This window comes from Oryzias latipes, chromosome 21, assembly GCF_002234675.1.
Source record: "Oryzias latipes chromosome 21, ASM223467v1".
In the NCBI taxonomy this organism is placed as follows: domain Eukaryota; kingdom Metazoa; phylum Chordata; class Actinopteri; order Beloniformes; family Adrianichthyidae; genus Oryzias; species Oryzias latipes.
The window spans coordinates 19,722,987-19,740,598 of record NC_019879.2 but is presented as its reverse complement, the minus strand read 5'-3'; the positions used below and the strand labels follow the sequence as shown (position 1 = coordinate 19,740,598).

Below are 17,612 nucleotides of genomic sequence, written 5' to 3'. Positions count from 1 at the left end.
CAAAGATTCTGATAGAAAAGACTCCAATTTGGTCATTTTTATGTTTTTCAGTCAGTGCTGAGCAGCACCTGATCAAGAATGACCATTAAGATGTTTCAAAATACGAAGACTCATTTACGATATAAAATAAGTAAAAACCCTTTTTTTTTATTTTTCAGACCAACTGTAGTAGAAACGTGTAAAAATTTGTAGTTACGCTATAAGTTTGTGACCATTCACAAAACACTTTCCACAACAAAGAAACAAGTGAAGAAGATGCCAAAATGATGAAGGGATTTCTTTCTGTCATTAAAATGTGTAAATCATTTCAATTTTTAGGTATTTTAAAATGATATCAGACAGAAGGATAGACAGGAAAAAATTACCGATCGGTACATTTTTTTTAATACTTTAAAAAGGTAATCAAACAAGTGGATTTATGTTAATCTACAAATATTTAAAATAAAGTATTTTATCAGCCTCACTGGTGTATTCCTTCATTCAAAATTCATTAGGAAATAAATTCGTTTTTTATATATAAGCTGGTAAACATAATTGAACTTTGAGTTTACTTACCTTTTGCCATCCTCACTTAAATGTAGATTAAAGTCAGGTCAGGTGACTTATTCAATTAAAGATTTAATCTACATTTCAACTAATTAGTTTCTTAATTTGTTTATATGATTTTTTTTTTGTAGATGTGTCTTTTTTTGACTGTGTCCCTGTTTAACAATAGCATACAAGTGTATTTAATGCTCTTCTGTCCGTTGTTCCTCAGACTATGTTGAATGTTATTTGGTAAAAGAGTGGAATTCATTTGACATACAATAATTTAAAACAAGCAAAAATCCATTGGCATCCTTAATTTATCATTATTTTTTTGTCTGGTATTTTCCAACTCATGTGTGTTCTAATTTGGTTTAATGTTTAGGATTTTGATTAGGTTTGAATTTAAAATTAAACTTTATTTACCTCAAAATTATAATTTAAGAAATGTTCAATGAATTTTTTAAACATCAGGAGACGTTTTACTTGCAGAATAATACGCAGGTACATTTTATTTCAATACATTCTGATACAAAAATAGTGGAGGGAAATTTAGCACCTTTATTGGGGAAACCAACATTTAATTAGGATCAAAATAGATAAGCATACTAGTAAATACTCACATAAAAAATATTATATTATATATTATTAACCCAAGTAAACAAAACGTGTTTACTAAAACAAATTATTTTTGTAGTGCACATCAGGTATGTCCCTGTTTTTAACCAGATAAGATGCAACAGCCTCTGCCTTTTCTTCAAAGTGGTCATCCTCCCATTCCCCAGCATTCATCCCATACAAATCCCACTTCTGACGCCAAAAAAAGACTGTCAGCATGAGAGCAGCTTTATTATTTCAAAACTTTAGGCTGCAAACATTTGGCCATGTAGTTTAATAAATGCAAATTTTATCATAGCGATGTATAGGTCTTTGTCATCCTCTCCTAGAAAAACACAATGATAGAAATAAGAAGCTTGTTCATCTCTATTGTCACACACTGCAAATGTCAGCCAGGCTTCTGCAAATACATGGTCAGAAATCATCTTGAGACCTGTGGCATGTGTGCACTTTTTTACAGTGCCCAAGGAATCCATACAGCACTGCAATGGCACAGTAATGTAATGTAATATGTTTACTAGAATATGACAGTACATGTAACTGCATCATATATGTCATCACACTGTCACAGGCTGGTTGGCTTCTGGCTGCCCCCTGCTTTGCCAGCAGCTACTCCATAATCAGTTTCCACCTTTCCTCCAACTGGCCTCTGTCATATGAGGCCAAAAACCAAGGAAACTAAAATAGACATAATTGGTCTTCTTTCATTTTTTAGGGCACTGCTGGTCCAGACCCTACTACTGTTTATGTGGACATGAGAGCGCTGCGACATGATAGGTAGGAAGGAGGGTTGTCCATAAAAGTAGTCTTTGCAAAGCGACCTACCTAACAGATAAAGACAAGCTTGGTTTGTTTTGGTTTGTTTTTGCAGAGTTCGTCTTGTTGAGAAAGGGTCACCACACAGCTTACCATTAATGGAATCTGGAAAGGTAAAAAGTCCAATGAAACCGCTGAATCAAACATAACTGGGCTTTGATGCTGTCAAAAGGAGTTTTTTCCTATTTTTTTGCCGTAGTTACTTCTTTCAACTTAAAGCAGGTCTGGTTGTTTTGTGTAGATCCTTCCTGGAGTGAAAGTGATCATTGCAAACACAGAAACCAAGGGACCTTTGGGAGACTCTCATCTTGGAGAGGTAAGTCAAAGCATCATGTCAAGATTTGGAAGACAACTTCATTCTCAAGCTGTCATTTCCTTCTTTGAATTGGGTTTTTGTAGTTGGAGTACATCTATTTAGGTATTTTAACTGTATTACAAGAACAATGTTCTTTCTATCTGAACACTTTATTAAATTTAAGACGTCAACAGCAAAAACCTTCAGGAAAACCACGGAAGACGAGTCATTTAACCCATTTCTAATTCTAGTTAAGTTACAAATTAAATACAAGATATCAAAGTTAACAATTCAGAAAGGATTAGCGTCCAAAATCATGGTTTAAAGAGTCTTGGACTGTTTGAAGCAAGGTTAATCTAGGTCTCAAAAGCAAAGCTGGAACAAGCTTTACAAGGAAGGAGCTGGAAGTCTACAGACTCTTCTCCTTTTTAGAATTGAGTTCCTAAAGAGGCCATTACTTCAAGTACTTTGTTTATTAACAGAAAAATTGTGGAAAGCAAGTTGGACAGTTGGTACAATTTGGTTGAACACCTTACTGTTACAAAAACAGGGTTTTTTTCTAGACTACAATTTTGGTAAAGGGTTCATTGAGCAAACATCTAAAGATACGTTCACACCAAGTATGCATTCTAGAACACGGGTTTAACATATGATGGCCACACATGGACAAGCATGAAGGGACGACTTCTTTTTTTCTGTTGTTTACTAGCGCATGTCCGCCAGCTACAGTTGGAAGGGGCTTTGTACAAAATGTTGAAGTGGTGTAAATCTTGCTCCAGGCTTTTTCTCTCACAGTTCCTTTCTGATATATGAAAGACTTGGTGTCATAGAATTCCAACTGGGCATAAACTGCAATTATTAATTTATCCTCCACGATCATTTTTTTTTATTTTTAAAGAGACGCCATCCAAACATGTGTGAAGGTACACGTGTATGCGAGAGTTTTGAATGCGGCGGCCCAAAACGCTTTGCAGAGATTTCATTGGAAACGGTCACTTGAACGCACCTTGCTGAGGGCGACCTGATGGTAGCTTCACAGGGTAACTGAAACCAGCAGAGTCTAACAGGCAGCTTGATTATAATAGATTATTTATACATTTGGTTTAACAGCAACAGGCCCCTACCCATCCTCACTATTTCTATGTAATCTATTTTTTCATTTACCAATAATGTCAACACAAGGGAGGATTTTGTTTCTGTGGAAACTTCTTGGATCTTGACAGATAAAGCCTGTGGATTCTGTGTTTGTGTCATAGATTTGGGTTAGCGGTCCTCATAATGCCACAGGTTACTACACCGTTTACGGGGAGGAGGCGCTGCACACAGACCATTTCAACACCAAACTCAGTTTTGGGGACACTCAGACGGTTTGGGCCAGGACCGGTTACCTGGGCTTTCTGCGGCGCACAGAGCTGACTGATGCGAGTGGAGGTGAGTTCTCCCCTGTTGCTTTCATTTGTTTCACTGCAGGAAGGATAACAGGGTCTGACTCCGTATCATTATGTCAGCATAAGCATTTCCTTTGAGTTTGTTTCTGCTTGTTTGTCTCAGAGCGCCATGACGCCCTGTATGTGGTGGGCTCTCTTGATGAAACATTGGAGCTGAGGGGGATGAGGTATCACCCCATCGACATTGAAACGTCTGTTATTCGGTCTCACAAGAGCATCGCTGAATGGTGAGAATTTACCGATTTCCGGTTCAGTTGACGAATGTTAATCCAGACATTTACCAACTACCCCGTCTGCTTACAGCGCCGTGTTTACTTGGACCAATCTCCTGGTTGTGGTGGTGGAGCTGGAGGGATCAGAGCAGGAGGCTCTAGACCTGGTTGCCTTGGTGACCAATGTTGTCTTGGAGGAGCACTACCTCATTGTGGGGGTGGTGGTGGTGGTGGACCCCGGAGTCATACCCATAAACTCCAGAGGCGAAAAGCAACGCATGCACCTTAGAGATGGATTCCTGGCTGACCAGCTGGATCCCATATATGTAGCTTATAACATGTGAGGCCCAGTAGCAGGAAACACACAGGAGAAAAATACAAAAATGGGGGCTTCCTGCAGGTTCAGACTGTGGCAGACCCCATGTTGATCCTCGCCTCAGCAAACAATGTTTTTAAGGGCATTTTACATTTTTTTTATTGAGTTTCTGATGTTTGGGGGGGAAATAATGAATTTTTGACTCAGAACACCGGAAAGCAGCGAGATGGTCTGTCATGTGATTCTACAGTGTGCCATTAACATAATTTATTTTGTTATCCTCAAACTGATGAATGTTAGGTGAGCGCTTGTGCCATAGGACTGACGGGGAGTCTCAGAGTTTGTCTTAGGTCCTCTGTTTTCATGTAAAAAAAAAATCAAATTTAAGATCAAGTTCTAACATTAAAGCTTTTCCAGCTTAATGTGAACTTGGCTTTTTTCTCCTGTTCATCCAGAAACTGAGAATTTAACAGCAGTAGATTTAGAGGAGATTCTTAGTTTGTCTCAATTCTGGAGTTTTTGGCAAAGTTTTGAACACAATCTTAATCTTGTGAGGACTCAACCCTCTACTTCTGCATCTAAACCACAGATTAGTGTTTTATCTGAAAATGCAATAAGTGTAATGTGGAGACTGTTTGTTTGAATGACCGCATACAGCAAGTGCCAATCAGCTGAGCAATGGAGAGGACAATACTTGTTGCTTTCTATTAACAGCGAGCTAAAGGACACAGTAAATGAAGCCTTAAGTGTTTTTTCAAATGCCTGTTTCCGTCTCGGCTCAATTTTGTCAGCTGCTCACTGGCGTGAAAAATACAATTGGACACGTGGTTTAAATTTAGCTTTAAAGTGTCGATCCAAATGTCAGCCACTATTGACACACAAGCCCATTATTTATGTATTTGTGGTTTAAGGCTAAAGGTTAAAAAACTGAAACAAACTCTTGGTTTGTTGTCGATTTTTACTATCTTCATTTCCAAAGCCATACGGCCGAATAGAAGTTTGAGATTTGATATGCTGCATATAAATCATATGAGGCAAGTGTCTAATACACTCATGGCACCATAAACTTGCAGCTTGTTTTATAAAGTATCCTTGTAAATTCTTCTTTTTTGCTTTTCTGTGTACATCCACTCAAAGACCGGCTCCAGTCTGCTGTAATTATGTACAGAATTTTGTGTAAATTATTAAAAGACGCAGAGCCGAGAGAAGGCGATGAATTCTGGTGAAAACCTGAGAATCTTTGACATCCAAAAAGTTGTTTGCAGCCAATTCTGATGCATTTAAAGACTTGAAATTATTTTTAGAGTAAGGAACAGGGGACTCAGAAGAGCAGACAACGCACACTTCAGCCTGAAGAGACAACTGCTGAAATGTCACAACCTTTGTTGTAATGTACGGAAAAAGACTTGTCTGATCTATGGGTAACTGTCATTATTTTCATAACATGATTTCATAATTAATAAAAATGTACTTTTAATTTAAAATGTGTCATCTCTGACCTTTAATAGAGCAAACACCCTTTCCTTAACCTGATGAAACAGTCTAACTTTAGGTCATTGTAAACAAACTGTGGAAGAAAATGAATAAAACCAAACTTACTTGCATGTGTTTAACAGTTTAAGAATATTACACAATAATGAAAATGACACTTAACTGTGTTTTATCAATTTATTTTGTTACAGTAATGCATAAATCAGAAAAGTGACCGTTAGATATAAATAAATGGTTCCCATGTTGCCTCACGTCCTACACAGACTGAATTTAAATCTTCTCTAAAAAACACAGAGAAACATAAAAGCTAACATCACCAAGAAAACCTCCAAAGATATTGCTTAGAGACAAAATTGCAGCTTTAACCACCAACTGCTTCCAAATATTACAAATTCAACAAATAAAATCTTTTTTTTCTGTAAAGAACTCAGTAGAACATTTTAAAAATATTATTGCAAGAGGTAACATACAAAAATATCAGAGCATTAAACTTTCTAAAATCATCATAAGAAGTGTACGCATTATCTGAAAAAATAACCTTCAGTTTAAAAAACTGGAATTCAAATAAGACAAAACTACTATGAATCAAGTATGATTAAACACTAGAAAAAGGTTATATTGAAATTGGTATTTTGTATATTTTCAATATCACAAAGGGATTTTACTACTAGTATATATTGTAGTATGTATTTATATAACTATAGTAGTACACGGTCCACAAATATATAGGGGGAAAAAGAAAAAAATATTACAATATTAAATGTGTTGATCCCCAACAACAAATACAAATGAAAGAGAATTGTTCAGTATTGGAATGTTAATAATAGCTCCTTTTAAAAAAAATCAACTTCTATAACAGTTACATACAGTTGTTTCATATTCTAGATAAAAATCAATCATAAATGAAAATCCACCTTTCTAGGATGTTTTACGTGCAAACTGACAGAACGCCATGCATCAAGTAAAGATCCTGAGTCTTCCTGAGTTCACTGAATGTATGTTTGTATTTTACTGAAAAGTTCAGAGGCTTTGTTCAGCGCACGTACTCCATCCTCTGATTGAAACTGTCCGTTTGGAATGTGAGGAAAAGCGTGACAGCTGGGGTACTGAGTCTTTCTGTTGTCCACTCCCAGCTTCTTTAGATCGTCTACAATCTCAGGCAGATCCCTCAGCAGGCTGTGGTAGCGGGAAACTTTTTCAGCTGTGGCCAAAATGGTGCTGTTGGCGGTACGTTGACCAGTACGTTTAAACTCTGCAGCTATGAGAGCCTTTTCCACCGCTTGGTGGATTTTGAAAAGACACCACTCCGTGCTTTCTCCGTCTGAGTCTTTCTGAGCAGCATCGAGATCACAGCGAGCCTGCCTGAACCAGCGCTGGGCCTCCTCTTTGTTTGGCGGTGGAATATTTGTATAGTGGGTCCAGAAGTTGTTGGAGTTGCAGCCCCTGAAGGATCTTTCTCGACTGCTTCTGTGAAATCTTGCCTCCCGATTCCACTGCTCATGAAAGTTTCTGAAATCCCAGTTTCCCCAGGAGCTGGATTGCTTCGCAGGCCCCCCCTCGCCTTTGGTGAGTTCGTCAATACGATTCAGCAAATATTGGAAGGCTTCTGTTGCGAGTTCAGGGCAGTCAGGGTTTTTGTCAGGATGCCATCTGAGGTAAAGCCGCTTGATTCCTTTTTGTCTCTCCTCAGAAGAAAGACTCCAGAGCGCAGTCAGACAACTGTCAATTTCACTTTTAGCTTCCAGTAATGTAGCTGGTAATGGCCTTGATGATTTATTGGAGGAACGTGGCGGGGCCCCTGCCAGTGGTTCCAGTTCCATAGAAAGCAAATGTGGGGTCTTTTCTCGTTTAAACTGATACAGGTCCAGATGGCTGACTTCAACAAACTCATTCTGTCCAACGTCTACTTTGTATCTCTGAGAGCATCGCCCTGCGTCTCCAGGAGTCTCTTCTGATATAACTGCATAAATGTACTTGTCATTGAACCTGTAGCCAACATATTCGCCCTCTTCAAAGTTGTTGAGGAAGCTCATGTCTAACGCGTCGTGCCATTCCTCAGGAATTTCTGTACCTGGATCCGGTGGATTGAAAAGAACACTCTCCGTGTCCGCACTGTCATGAATATTATTGTCGGCCAAACATTTCTGAACATCTTGGAGATCATCACACAGAAGGAGCTGTCCAAGCACTTGGAGATGCTCTGATGTAAGTCTGTGGCCAAGAAGAAGATTCATCTCTTTTGTTAATGCCATGTTAATAGCATTTAGCACTTTGGGAGCCATGTCTTCATTGTGTTTCAAGTACACTGTGCAGCCATGTTGCTTTCTTCTCACAAAAACATCAGTTTCTCTGGTAGTTTTGTCCAGTTGCTCATTATCCATACACAGCATTGTTGCCAGGCTCTCACAACAGATAATCTGAATGCTGCCGAAGGCTCTGTCACACATTTCTGAGGCCTCTTTCTGGGATACTTTGCCCTGAGACTGATCCTTAAGAAGACATACAAGTCCATGTCTAAATTCTTTAGAAGAAAGATGCTGATTGAACCATCCACTAAACTCACAACCAGTCAAGAACTTACAAGGTTTTAAAAGTGATTCGACCACTTCCTCCCGAGTTAACTGAGTCAACATTTTAGGCTGTAAACTAGAAGGTAGCAGATGCACCAGCCGATGCTGCTCATAGATGTCACAATCCAAGTGACACTTGCTGAGTTTCTCAAGCAGCAGGAACTTATTTTCAAGAGCTTCCTCCAACCTTTTGGTCTCAAAGGTTGTGTCATTGTAGAAAAGGGAGGATGAGGAGTATAACTTTCCATCCACTGCGGGAAGATACAAGATTTCACCATCAGAACAGATCAGAGCCCGGATTGCGTTTCCTTGAGCTTTCAACAAGTTAAACAGCTGCTCAACAGCTCGTTTGACAGTTTTTAGCTGGTTAGCGTTCAGCTGTTGCTTATCTCTGGAATCAGCATGGACTGCTGCCAGGACATTGCAGAAGTGCCCTGCTGTGGGTGCGTCTTTCACACCTATCTTTCTAAAAAACTCACCAAACAAAGCATCGTGAGGAGGAATTTTGTGTAAATAAGGTCTGAACTCAAGATCATCTTTGAGGGAGAGACACACATCAGAGGCCTTGGCAAGCTGAGTGTCTTCTTCAACCAACACCACTGGTAGATCTGTCAGTGTCTCTGCAGGAAAGTCTACAGCTTGCAGAAAGGCGTAAGCACTTCGAAACACTGCAGCGCGTGTTATGATCTGCTGCTCGTTTGAACAAGGAGACTGACAAATGTTCCTCATGTTGGCCGTCACCAAATGTGTTGGTGGCTTTTCATGAGCTCCAACATTCTTCATCCTTTGCAGGAGCTGCCCTGTGATCTTAACTGGTAGATCTATAATCGGCATTGAGGTCCAAATCAGATCTTGATGTTTTGGATCCACTTTAATCAAAGAGGCTCTAATTTCAACAACATTTCTCTGGGCTGCAAATGCTTGGTGATACTTGCATAGTTCTTCCCGAATCTTCATAGGAACAAGGAAAGGAATGTGGGCAATGCTGCGCAACAGATTTTCCCCTGACTTTTTGTCAGCATTCACTTTGTTAAGTGCTTCTTTCAACAACAGCGATGATTTTTTTCCCAGTTCTTTAAGATTTTGGCTCTGTTTTGCCTCAGATTCTAACTGGAGTGCAAAATTGATGATATCCTCTTCTGATATTTTATGCTTCATTCCAAAATCTTGGATTAAGGTCCTTGGTGTTAGAACATTTCCTTCGCCCAATTCTGTCCAAAACCTTTCAGGCACAAATCTGTCTTTAGAAACCATTTTCTTGTAAAGCTCGATTTTGTCGTCGAAGAAATACGATGCGGTTTCCATCTGACCTTGAGAACTGCGGATCAGCTTGACTGTCTTCATTGTGGAGATGATTTTATCCTTGTAGTTTGAAAATTCTGAAGGGTTTAAGAGCAACAGCTTCAGCGACTGAAGAATCTCGTTCTCTGTGAGGTTGTGGGCATGAGGCAAAATGAACTTCATTAAATATTCCAAATCGTTCAGGACTGGAATGTTCAGCATTTGTGACAAATCATAGTTTTCTGAGTTATTACTGAGAAAAATGTTGTCGTCTTTTGGCAGTGCAATCAAATCGGTAAATTTCCTTAAATGTGTGCTGTTGAGGACAAAAACAGCTTTTGGTCCATCGATCCTCACTCGTTCACCCTGCACTGTTTCAAACAAAGGCAAAGATCTGAGTTTCGGCTGGTCCTCTTTGCTGTTTTTGGACATGGACAGGCCAGTTTGCAAGAACTTCTGCAATGCTATCATATCATCTCTTGAGAGGTGAGAGAATTCTGAGTGTTTAATGTTGCAGACCTGATCCAGCACTGAATTGCTGTCATTTACATCCGTTAGTTCATCCCGTAGAAAACGAAAAAATTCCTTGTTTACTTCATAAAAGAACATATAATCTAGCTTTAAAAAACCAAGTTTGAAAAGGATGCTTGTTATTTTGGTCTCTGATGTAAACTCAATTACACTTCTTATGTTGGTTATCCGTTGCAGGAGACGCTTGTTTTTTAACCTTGTGGACACAACAGGCAGAATGCAACAATCACTGAAGAACTTTAAGACATCCTCCAAAGTCTGAGCTTTTCCATCTTTTTTAGATGTTTGAGGTTTAACTTCACTATAAAGAAACCTCCAAAGTGATTCCAACCAGTACACCATTGCTTCATTTGGAACATGAAGACCGCTGTCTAGATCAACGTCACACTTCTGAAGATGCTGTTGAATTAATGGCTTTAAATACTTTGCCGCACATGGAAGAGTCAGGCTATTGACAAGGTTGGAAGCTTTGAGAATCTTTATGTGACTCTTGTTGGTTTCATAATCTGCAAAGTTGTCCTTGTAGTCTGAGAAAAGGTTTTCATGAGAAGATATCAGTTTTGGAGATGCAGGGTCAAACACTCTCAGAACTTCATCTCTTGTGAGAAGCAGCGGGACGCCATCAAGTAAGTTGGGATTGTGTTTCATCTTTTCTAAATCAGGATCTTTTAAACAGAAGCTCAAAAGCTGTGAACATCTTCTTTTATCTCTGATCAGAGTGTCAGTTAATGGCAAGGGTAAATCCTTGTCTGTTTTGGTTGGATCATTTAGAAGCTTGGCTTGTAAGAAAGTCCGCACAGCAGCTGGGGAGACATTTTTTACTTCAATGCCAGCTGATTTGAAACTTTTCCAGATCTTGTCCATGAGGATGCTGGAAGGAACCAGTTTCATCTCGAGAGCTTCCAAAATGTCATTGTTCATGTCATCACTAGAATGTGTCAGGTAAGGTACTTTAGTTATCTCTGTTTCTCTGAGATTACACCAGTCAAAGGTATATTCTTTTATATGCCGACTTGCAACTTTTCGTGTGGAGCTTCTTAAAACTGGAATGAGGTCCAAGCCTTTCTCTTTTATTGACCTGTACACTTCATGTATCATTTCATGCCACTCTGTGTTAACATCTGTAGAGAAGATAGGCCAAAACTTCAAATAAGAGGCACTGAAAGAGGTTTCAAGACTTACAAGAGAAACGGTCTTCTCTCCAATTCTCTGCTTGATGTAGTGAAGCATTTCTGCATAAAGTGGAGCAATGACATCTTGAGTCAGGAACTCATTCCAATCTAATTTCTGACTTTGGCCATCTTCTTTCCAGAGGTTTTTTCTGCCAGAATCCACCTCAAAGTTTCCATTGACATGAACTGGTAGTCCAGTGACCCCAGGCAGGGGAAGGGAACAAAACGCTCTGCCTTTATATCTGCTAAGCGAAGATACATCTGCTCCCTTTGTGCTCACCAGCGCAGCTATCGCACCCTGAGGAGGTTTGTCAAACACAGTTTTCCTGCTTTTGGATGACCCAAATTGTTCTGCAATGAGCCATGTGCTCTGTCTTTTATTTGAAGTAGAGACTGTGGTTTTATAGAAAACTGTGCGAGGAGTTACAGGCCTCTGAGATTCCAAAGCATCTTGAAGAGATTTTACAAACTCATCTTTTTCTTTTCTGTTTTCTTGTGGCAAACTTTTTTCCACTGCAAAGATAGTTTGAAGTTTTCCTGATTGATTATTAATTTCATGTACTGTTATTTTGCAAATGTTTTTCAGGAATAGAATTAGTCCTTCAGGATCATCTGACAGGGCAGAGCACAGTTCTCTCATGTCATGCTCTGTGACTTCCTGACAGGATATTCTGGAATTTTTTGCACTGTATTCTGTCCTTAGAGGTAGTCTGAACATGGTGCCCTCTTCAAGCAAGAATTGTTCTGGAAGAAAGGATCTGTAGACATCATCATACATTTCCTTGAATGTGTCAGCTAGTTTATAGCCAATGCCAAGTTTCTGGTTGTTTGGTTGGGTTTCAATGTATTTCATGTTTGGATCCGAAATGCAAAGAAATTTGTCTCCAGTAAGGATGGAGGGGCAGTCTGTCAGATGATACACAGAATTGAATCCAACCCCAAATTTACCTGTTTTTCCGAGGGTTTCCCGCTTTCCTCCTTCTCCCAGCTGTTGAATCCCTTTTAAATCCTCATCTGAAAACACTTTGTTGTTGAACACACACAGGGCTGGACCCTGCAGATGGTTCCATCTCTCTCCAAATGTTTTTTCCTTGCCCTGTTGTCTTTTGTCCCAAACAAAATGAATTTCTGTTGCTTCTGCATCATCAGCATTTTGGATCAACTCTTTGAGAATGTCCTTCTTGGACGAATAGGCTGAGATGATGTTTTTAATTCTAACAGCTAGTTCTTCACGCTGTTCAAAGTCAAAGGAAAAAGCAGAGAAGTTGTCATCTGTGAAGCGTTCAAGGGTGTGATGTCGGATTGTTTGGATTCCAAAGTGAAGAGCCATAGAACGTGGGATGTCTTCATGACAGAGGGTGACACTTGGAGAGACTGGAATCCATTGACTGTCATTGAAAAATAACTCACTTGCTGGTTGTAAAACTCCTTTTGCATTTGGTATCAGACAGTCATCTTTATTTATCTCATCTGTCTCGTGTAGGGCTTGTTTTAAAATTGCCAGGCAAATTGCCAGATCACCCTTTGACAGGGGCTTGCTCTTATACTTTGCATGTATGTTGTGAAGCACAGACTGAAAGTGACTTGTAGTAAACGTTTTGGCAACACCCACACTCTCCCAAAGATTCCTGCAACTTTTAAAGGTAGCTGGAAGTACATGTAGGTATGGTTTTGCTTCAAACTTATCACTTCCTGCTACCTGGTCGACATTCACAAATGTATCACCTATGAAAATGAATGGAAATGAGTTTGCTTGTTGTGAAAATAAGGCAATATCGTCACATTCACTGATCCGCTGGTCAAGAAATTTGTAGCACGTGTATGCTATCTTGTGAAGCATTGGTGTGTCAGTTGATCCTTTTTGATTACTTGCTTTCTGAAGCTGGTAAAGTACTGTCTTTGAATCTGGATTCTTCTGCAGTCCCAACATTTCTAGAACTGGATCAGCATTGTGTATCTTCAGACCATCGCTATCCAACACAGGATGTATCATGTTAACAAGCATTGAGCATTCATCTGTGAAAACCTCTGTGGGCTTGTAAAGGTTAGCTTTTCCTTCCATCTTTATGTCACCAGGTGAAAAGGCAGGAATAAATGCAGTTATCCTCAGTGTTTCCCAGGAACAAGAGTCTTGGTCATCCGTGTGTTTCTTCATTATTTCAAGAAGGCACTTTAAATGTTCATATGCCTTCTTTCTGCTTTCAGTGCAATCTCTTCTAATGGAAGATTGTCATTTGTCATTCCAAGTTCCAACAAACGCTGAATTCTCTCTGGTGAGAGAAAGTCATTTTTGGTACCTCCAAGCAAGCGTCCCTCTTTTGGTTCATAAAGACAGGCCACTTTTCCCATTGGACTTACAAGTTTTTTCACACACTGAAGTTGGCCATTTGATGTAGGAATGCATGGATGGTGAACCAGCAGTGTGTTAATGTCTTTGTTATTGAGGTCAAGAGCATGTAGCACAAGGGCATCTCTACTTTTAGGGTCTATGACATCAAGGTTTTCAAAGACCACCTCTTGATAAAATCTTGTCCAAGTCATTATGTTGTTCTGTAAAATATTGTGTAATCCACACTGTTTGAAGCTGTTTCTCAACCACACTGGAAGAGAAACAACACATTTGGGTTTATTTACATGTTCTTTGCATATCTGAGCTGCAAGTGCGCCAATGTCTGTATCCTCTTCAATGCTCTCATGTAAAAACATGGCATTGTTCATTGAGCACCAGCGTTCTCCATCACTGAAGAGCTCCAGATCAGTGGCTTGCTGAGCAATGGATGAGTAAAACTCATCTACTAAAGGCTTGAAACTGTCACTCACTTTCTCCCTGTTGGGCCAAAAGGAATGATAGTAGTAACTTTCCAGTTGCTTCTCTTCAGACATTTTCTTCAGTGCCAAAAGTGCAGTGATGTATGCTGTTGTTACGGGATCACGAAGAAGAACCTCATTCCATGACCTTTTCTCTCCACTTTGCCACAAACTTTTGCGGTTGCTCATGACAGCGAATGCCCCGTTTACGTTTACTGGAAGACCTGTGTGAATTGGAAGGGGAAGGGAGCAAAACGCCTGTCCAACAAAGTCTGCATTTAGAGGGGCCAGTTTCCCAGTGTCTGGATTTGTTTGCAAAGGCACAGCAACTCCTCCAATGGGAAGAGAGAAGACAGCTGTAATGTTTTTTTGAAGGACCTTTTCCAAGGATGCACCTGTTCCAAAGCAGTTGTACAAGAGCCAGAAATCCTCCTCAGGTTCACCAAACTGCTCATGGCTAGTCATTTTGATAATGCTGAGTGTGCAGCTGTCAATAATGTCTTTGCACTTTGCATCGATTTTCTGGAGTGAATTCACAGCTTGGTCCTGTTTTGAATAGCTTGTTTCCTCAATAGTAATTAACTCCTCCACAGTTTTGGAGATGGTCAGGATCGTTTCCATTTCATCATCTTTTGGTGGAGTTGATAAAGTGCACGAAATACGTTGTAGAGACAATGTGTTTATATTCTTCAGGAAAAGCAGGTATGATTTTGAATTTTCCCTGAAATAATCCCTCAAAGCAAGGATATCATGTTTGTAGAACACCTTTGTACTTATTTCTGATCTTAGAACCTCTTTTTCACTTCGGAAGGGCAATTTAATCAAAGTTCCTGTGTAAGGTTCAGGAGGACTTTGTCTGCTGAAATTACAGTCAAAAATGTGCTCATACTGTGCAAACTGTCCAGGAAAGCAATCCAAGATTCTCTTTTGAGAGAGATCCAGTCTGATTCCAGGATTTGTTTGGTGTTGAATGTGTTTCTTGAGGTGTGTGACATTTGGATCAAGTATGAGAAGCCTGCTGCCACTAAGGATTGAGGGCACATCTGTCACATGATAAACTGTATTAAAGCCAAGTCCAAATTTTCCAATCTTTTCCACTTTGGTTTCTTTTGATGCTGATCCTACTTTGACAATATTTTCCCAGTCCTCAGTTGTGAACTGTTTATTGTTGAAGGCCCAAAGGCATGGTCCCTGACAAAGGGACATGCCGGGATCAATAAGACTCTCTGGGGGATCTCTGTGTTCTCTGAAGTCAATCATAAATTTGCAGGTATCAGCTCCAGCATCCTCTGCATTCTGAATGAGTTCTTTGAAGATGTCATTTGGTTCATCATACTCTTTAAGGATGTTCTTGATACGTGTGGTTATTGGTTCCCTTTGACCAAATTGTTCAATTCCTAGTGACTCTGGAGCAAGTATGTGGTTGCTGAGAAACTTAATTTTCAACCATTCAGCTGCAGCTATTGGGATTTCCTCATGCACAATGTACATTTCCTCAATACTAAATGGAAATTTTTTCAGTTTATCTTTGTCCAAATCACAGATTAGGGCCTCTGACCGTGGTTTAAGGGTAAACTGTTCATCCTCTATGACAACCAGCACTGGTATATCTTCAGGAACCTCCTTCTTCTGTCTCCATATCCAGCAAAGAATCTCTGTTGACACTTTTACCTCAGCAGGGCTTGCAAAAGGCTGTTGTCTTTCTTCAATGCTTTTCTGGATGGTATACAAAATGGCAATGACCTCCTTATCTGAAAGTGATGTTCTCAGACCAAACTCCTGGAGCAGTTTCTTGTATGGCAGGAATTCATTTGGTACTTTGACAATGTAAGAGCTCAGATCTAAACCACCTGGGTAGTTAAGAACCAGTTTCTGAGGTGAATCAAACTGGTTATGGGCCCAAAGCCAGCACTCCTTTTTGTCCATCACTGCTGCAAAAGCAGATACGTTTTCCTGCATGTGTCTGTAAATACAATGAAGTTTTTGTTTGAAATCTGCATTTGTGTCTGGGTTTGTCATTTCCTTTGCTTTGGATTTTAGGACCAACAGGTTTTCTGTCACTTTCTCAGGTGGAGGCACTTGTTTGAGACCAATTTTGCTGCTGACTCTCTCACTGAGCTTGTCTGTCAGAGGCATTACGAAACCTACAATGTGCTCATACATAGTGTGTCTGACTTCATTTGGGGAGTACAACTCCCTTTTTTCCTGACCAGGTTGATCACACTGTAGCCACCTTATCATCTTGAGTTGATGAAGTTGTTCGGCAGAAAACACTGACAGGAGATCATTGGAGTCCATTATACCAAGGAGAACTTGAGATCTTCTCAAAGCCTTGCTCTGAGAGTTTGCATGTAGTTTTTCAACCAACTTGGCAGCTTGCAATAAATGCTCTGGTTTCACGTCTGATTCTTTTCTTTTTAGACCAAGCTCTGTCAGAGTTTCTAACATCTGTTCTGTTTTGGTGTACACAGGTGGGGGAAAGAAGTTGGCCTCAAAGATGTCTCCAAAGGTTTTTACTCTTGGATCAAAAAAGCTTGAAACCCTAGTCTGTTCTCCGTTTCTCTGAATAAATCTCAAGTCTCTGCATCTGTATTTCAATACCTCATTTTGACTGAAAAGGATGCTGCCATGTTGTAAAATCCAAGTCATTATTTTTTCTGTTTCTGCAGCACTGCAAGACTTTCTTTCAATTAACTCGACAAGGACAACTGCAGCTTCAGCAGGTCCCAAGATTTGTACTTTGAGCAGCTGTAGGAATCTCTCATCAGTCTTGGAAGTACACTGGATATGTGAATCTGGCATTGGCAGGTCTGTTGGCACTTTTGGGCTGGTTGTTAGTAGTACTGCTTGTTGTGATTTGGCATTCATGCAGAGGCCTTTCAAGGACTGGAACAAGGGCAGTGACAAGAGTAAATCTCTGTCTGCGTTTGAGAGAAAATCTAGGCCAGAGAGGTAGCCTTTCAGCTCTTCCAGGGTTGCAAAAGGTTGGGACTCAAGGCATTTCATCAGATGTTTAAGATTTACATTTGACAAGATCGTTAAGACACTCCTTGGAGATGGACTAAGCACGTATAAATCAAGATCTGCATGCCTGAGCCAGTCATTTCCTCTCACCACAGTGCCACCAGCTTTGGTCACTAGTTGAGCTATTTGGTCTGGTAAACTACTCTTCTTGGTTTTCTGAAAAATGAGAGTTGTCTTCTGTTGTAGTTTAGCTAGCAACACAGGAGGACTGTTGGACAGAGGGCTGACGGGTATCAAAGGTATTTCAGTGAAATCATTTAAATCTTTGAAATGACTGTCAAGAAATTTCCAGAACTGATGAATCCAGTCTGAAGGTGGATGTTCACTGCTCCCGATGTTCCACGAAACAAGAGCCTTTTCTGTCTGCCTCCAGTCATGTGGTAAATACCTTCTTGTGTATTCCGCTACACAGACAGCATCAAGGATGATGACGTTGAAGACATCTGCATTTAAAAGTTTAAGCTTATCATTTAAACTGAACAATACATATCATCCAACACTTTTG

General features: G+C 39.9%; 2 protein-coding genes across 4 annotated transcripts in view; one reads left to right on the top strand and one right to left on the bottom strand.

Moving 5' to 3' along the window:
* Positions 1–5,714, top strand: part of dip2a (disco interacting protein 2 homolog A) — an 82,826-nt gene extending 77,112 nt beyond the window's left edge. For all 3 annotated transcript variants that reach the window (XM_023951216.1, XM_023951214.1, XM_023951215.1), the window contains 6 exons: positions 1,859–1,920; positions 2,015–2,072; positions 2,201–2,275; positions 3,511–3,685; positions 3,806–3,929; positions 4,006–5,714. In XM_023951216.1, coding sequence (XP_023806984.1) covers positions 1,859–1,920; positions 2,015–2,072; positions 2,201–2,275; positions 3,511–3,685; positions 3,806–3,929; positions 4,006–4,258 — 747 coding nt within the window. In that variant the 3' untranslated portion in view covers positions 4,259–5,714. The remainder of the gene's footprint in view (positions 1–1,858; positions 1,921–2,014; positions 2,073–2,200; positions 2,276–3,510; positions 3,686–3,805; positions 3,930–4,005) is intronic.
* A 170-nt stretch (positions 5,715–5,884) lies between these two features.
* LOC101160383 (sacsin-like) overlaps positions 5,885–17,612 on the bottom strand; it is a 37,254-nt gene continuing 25,526 nt past the window's right edge. The window contains exon 8 of the mRNA XM_023951212.1: positions 5,885–17,550. Within this exon, the coding sequence (XP_023806980.1) occupies positions 13,448–17,550 (4,103 nt within the window). The 3' untranslated portion in view covers positions 5,885–13,447. The remainder of the gene's footprint in view (positions 17,551–17,612) is intronic.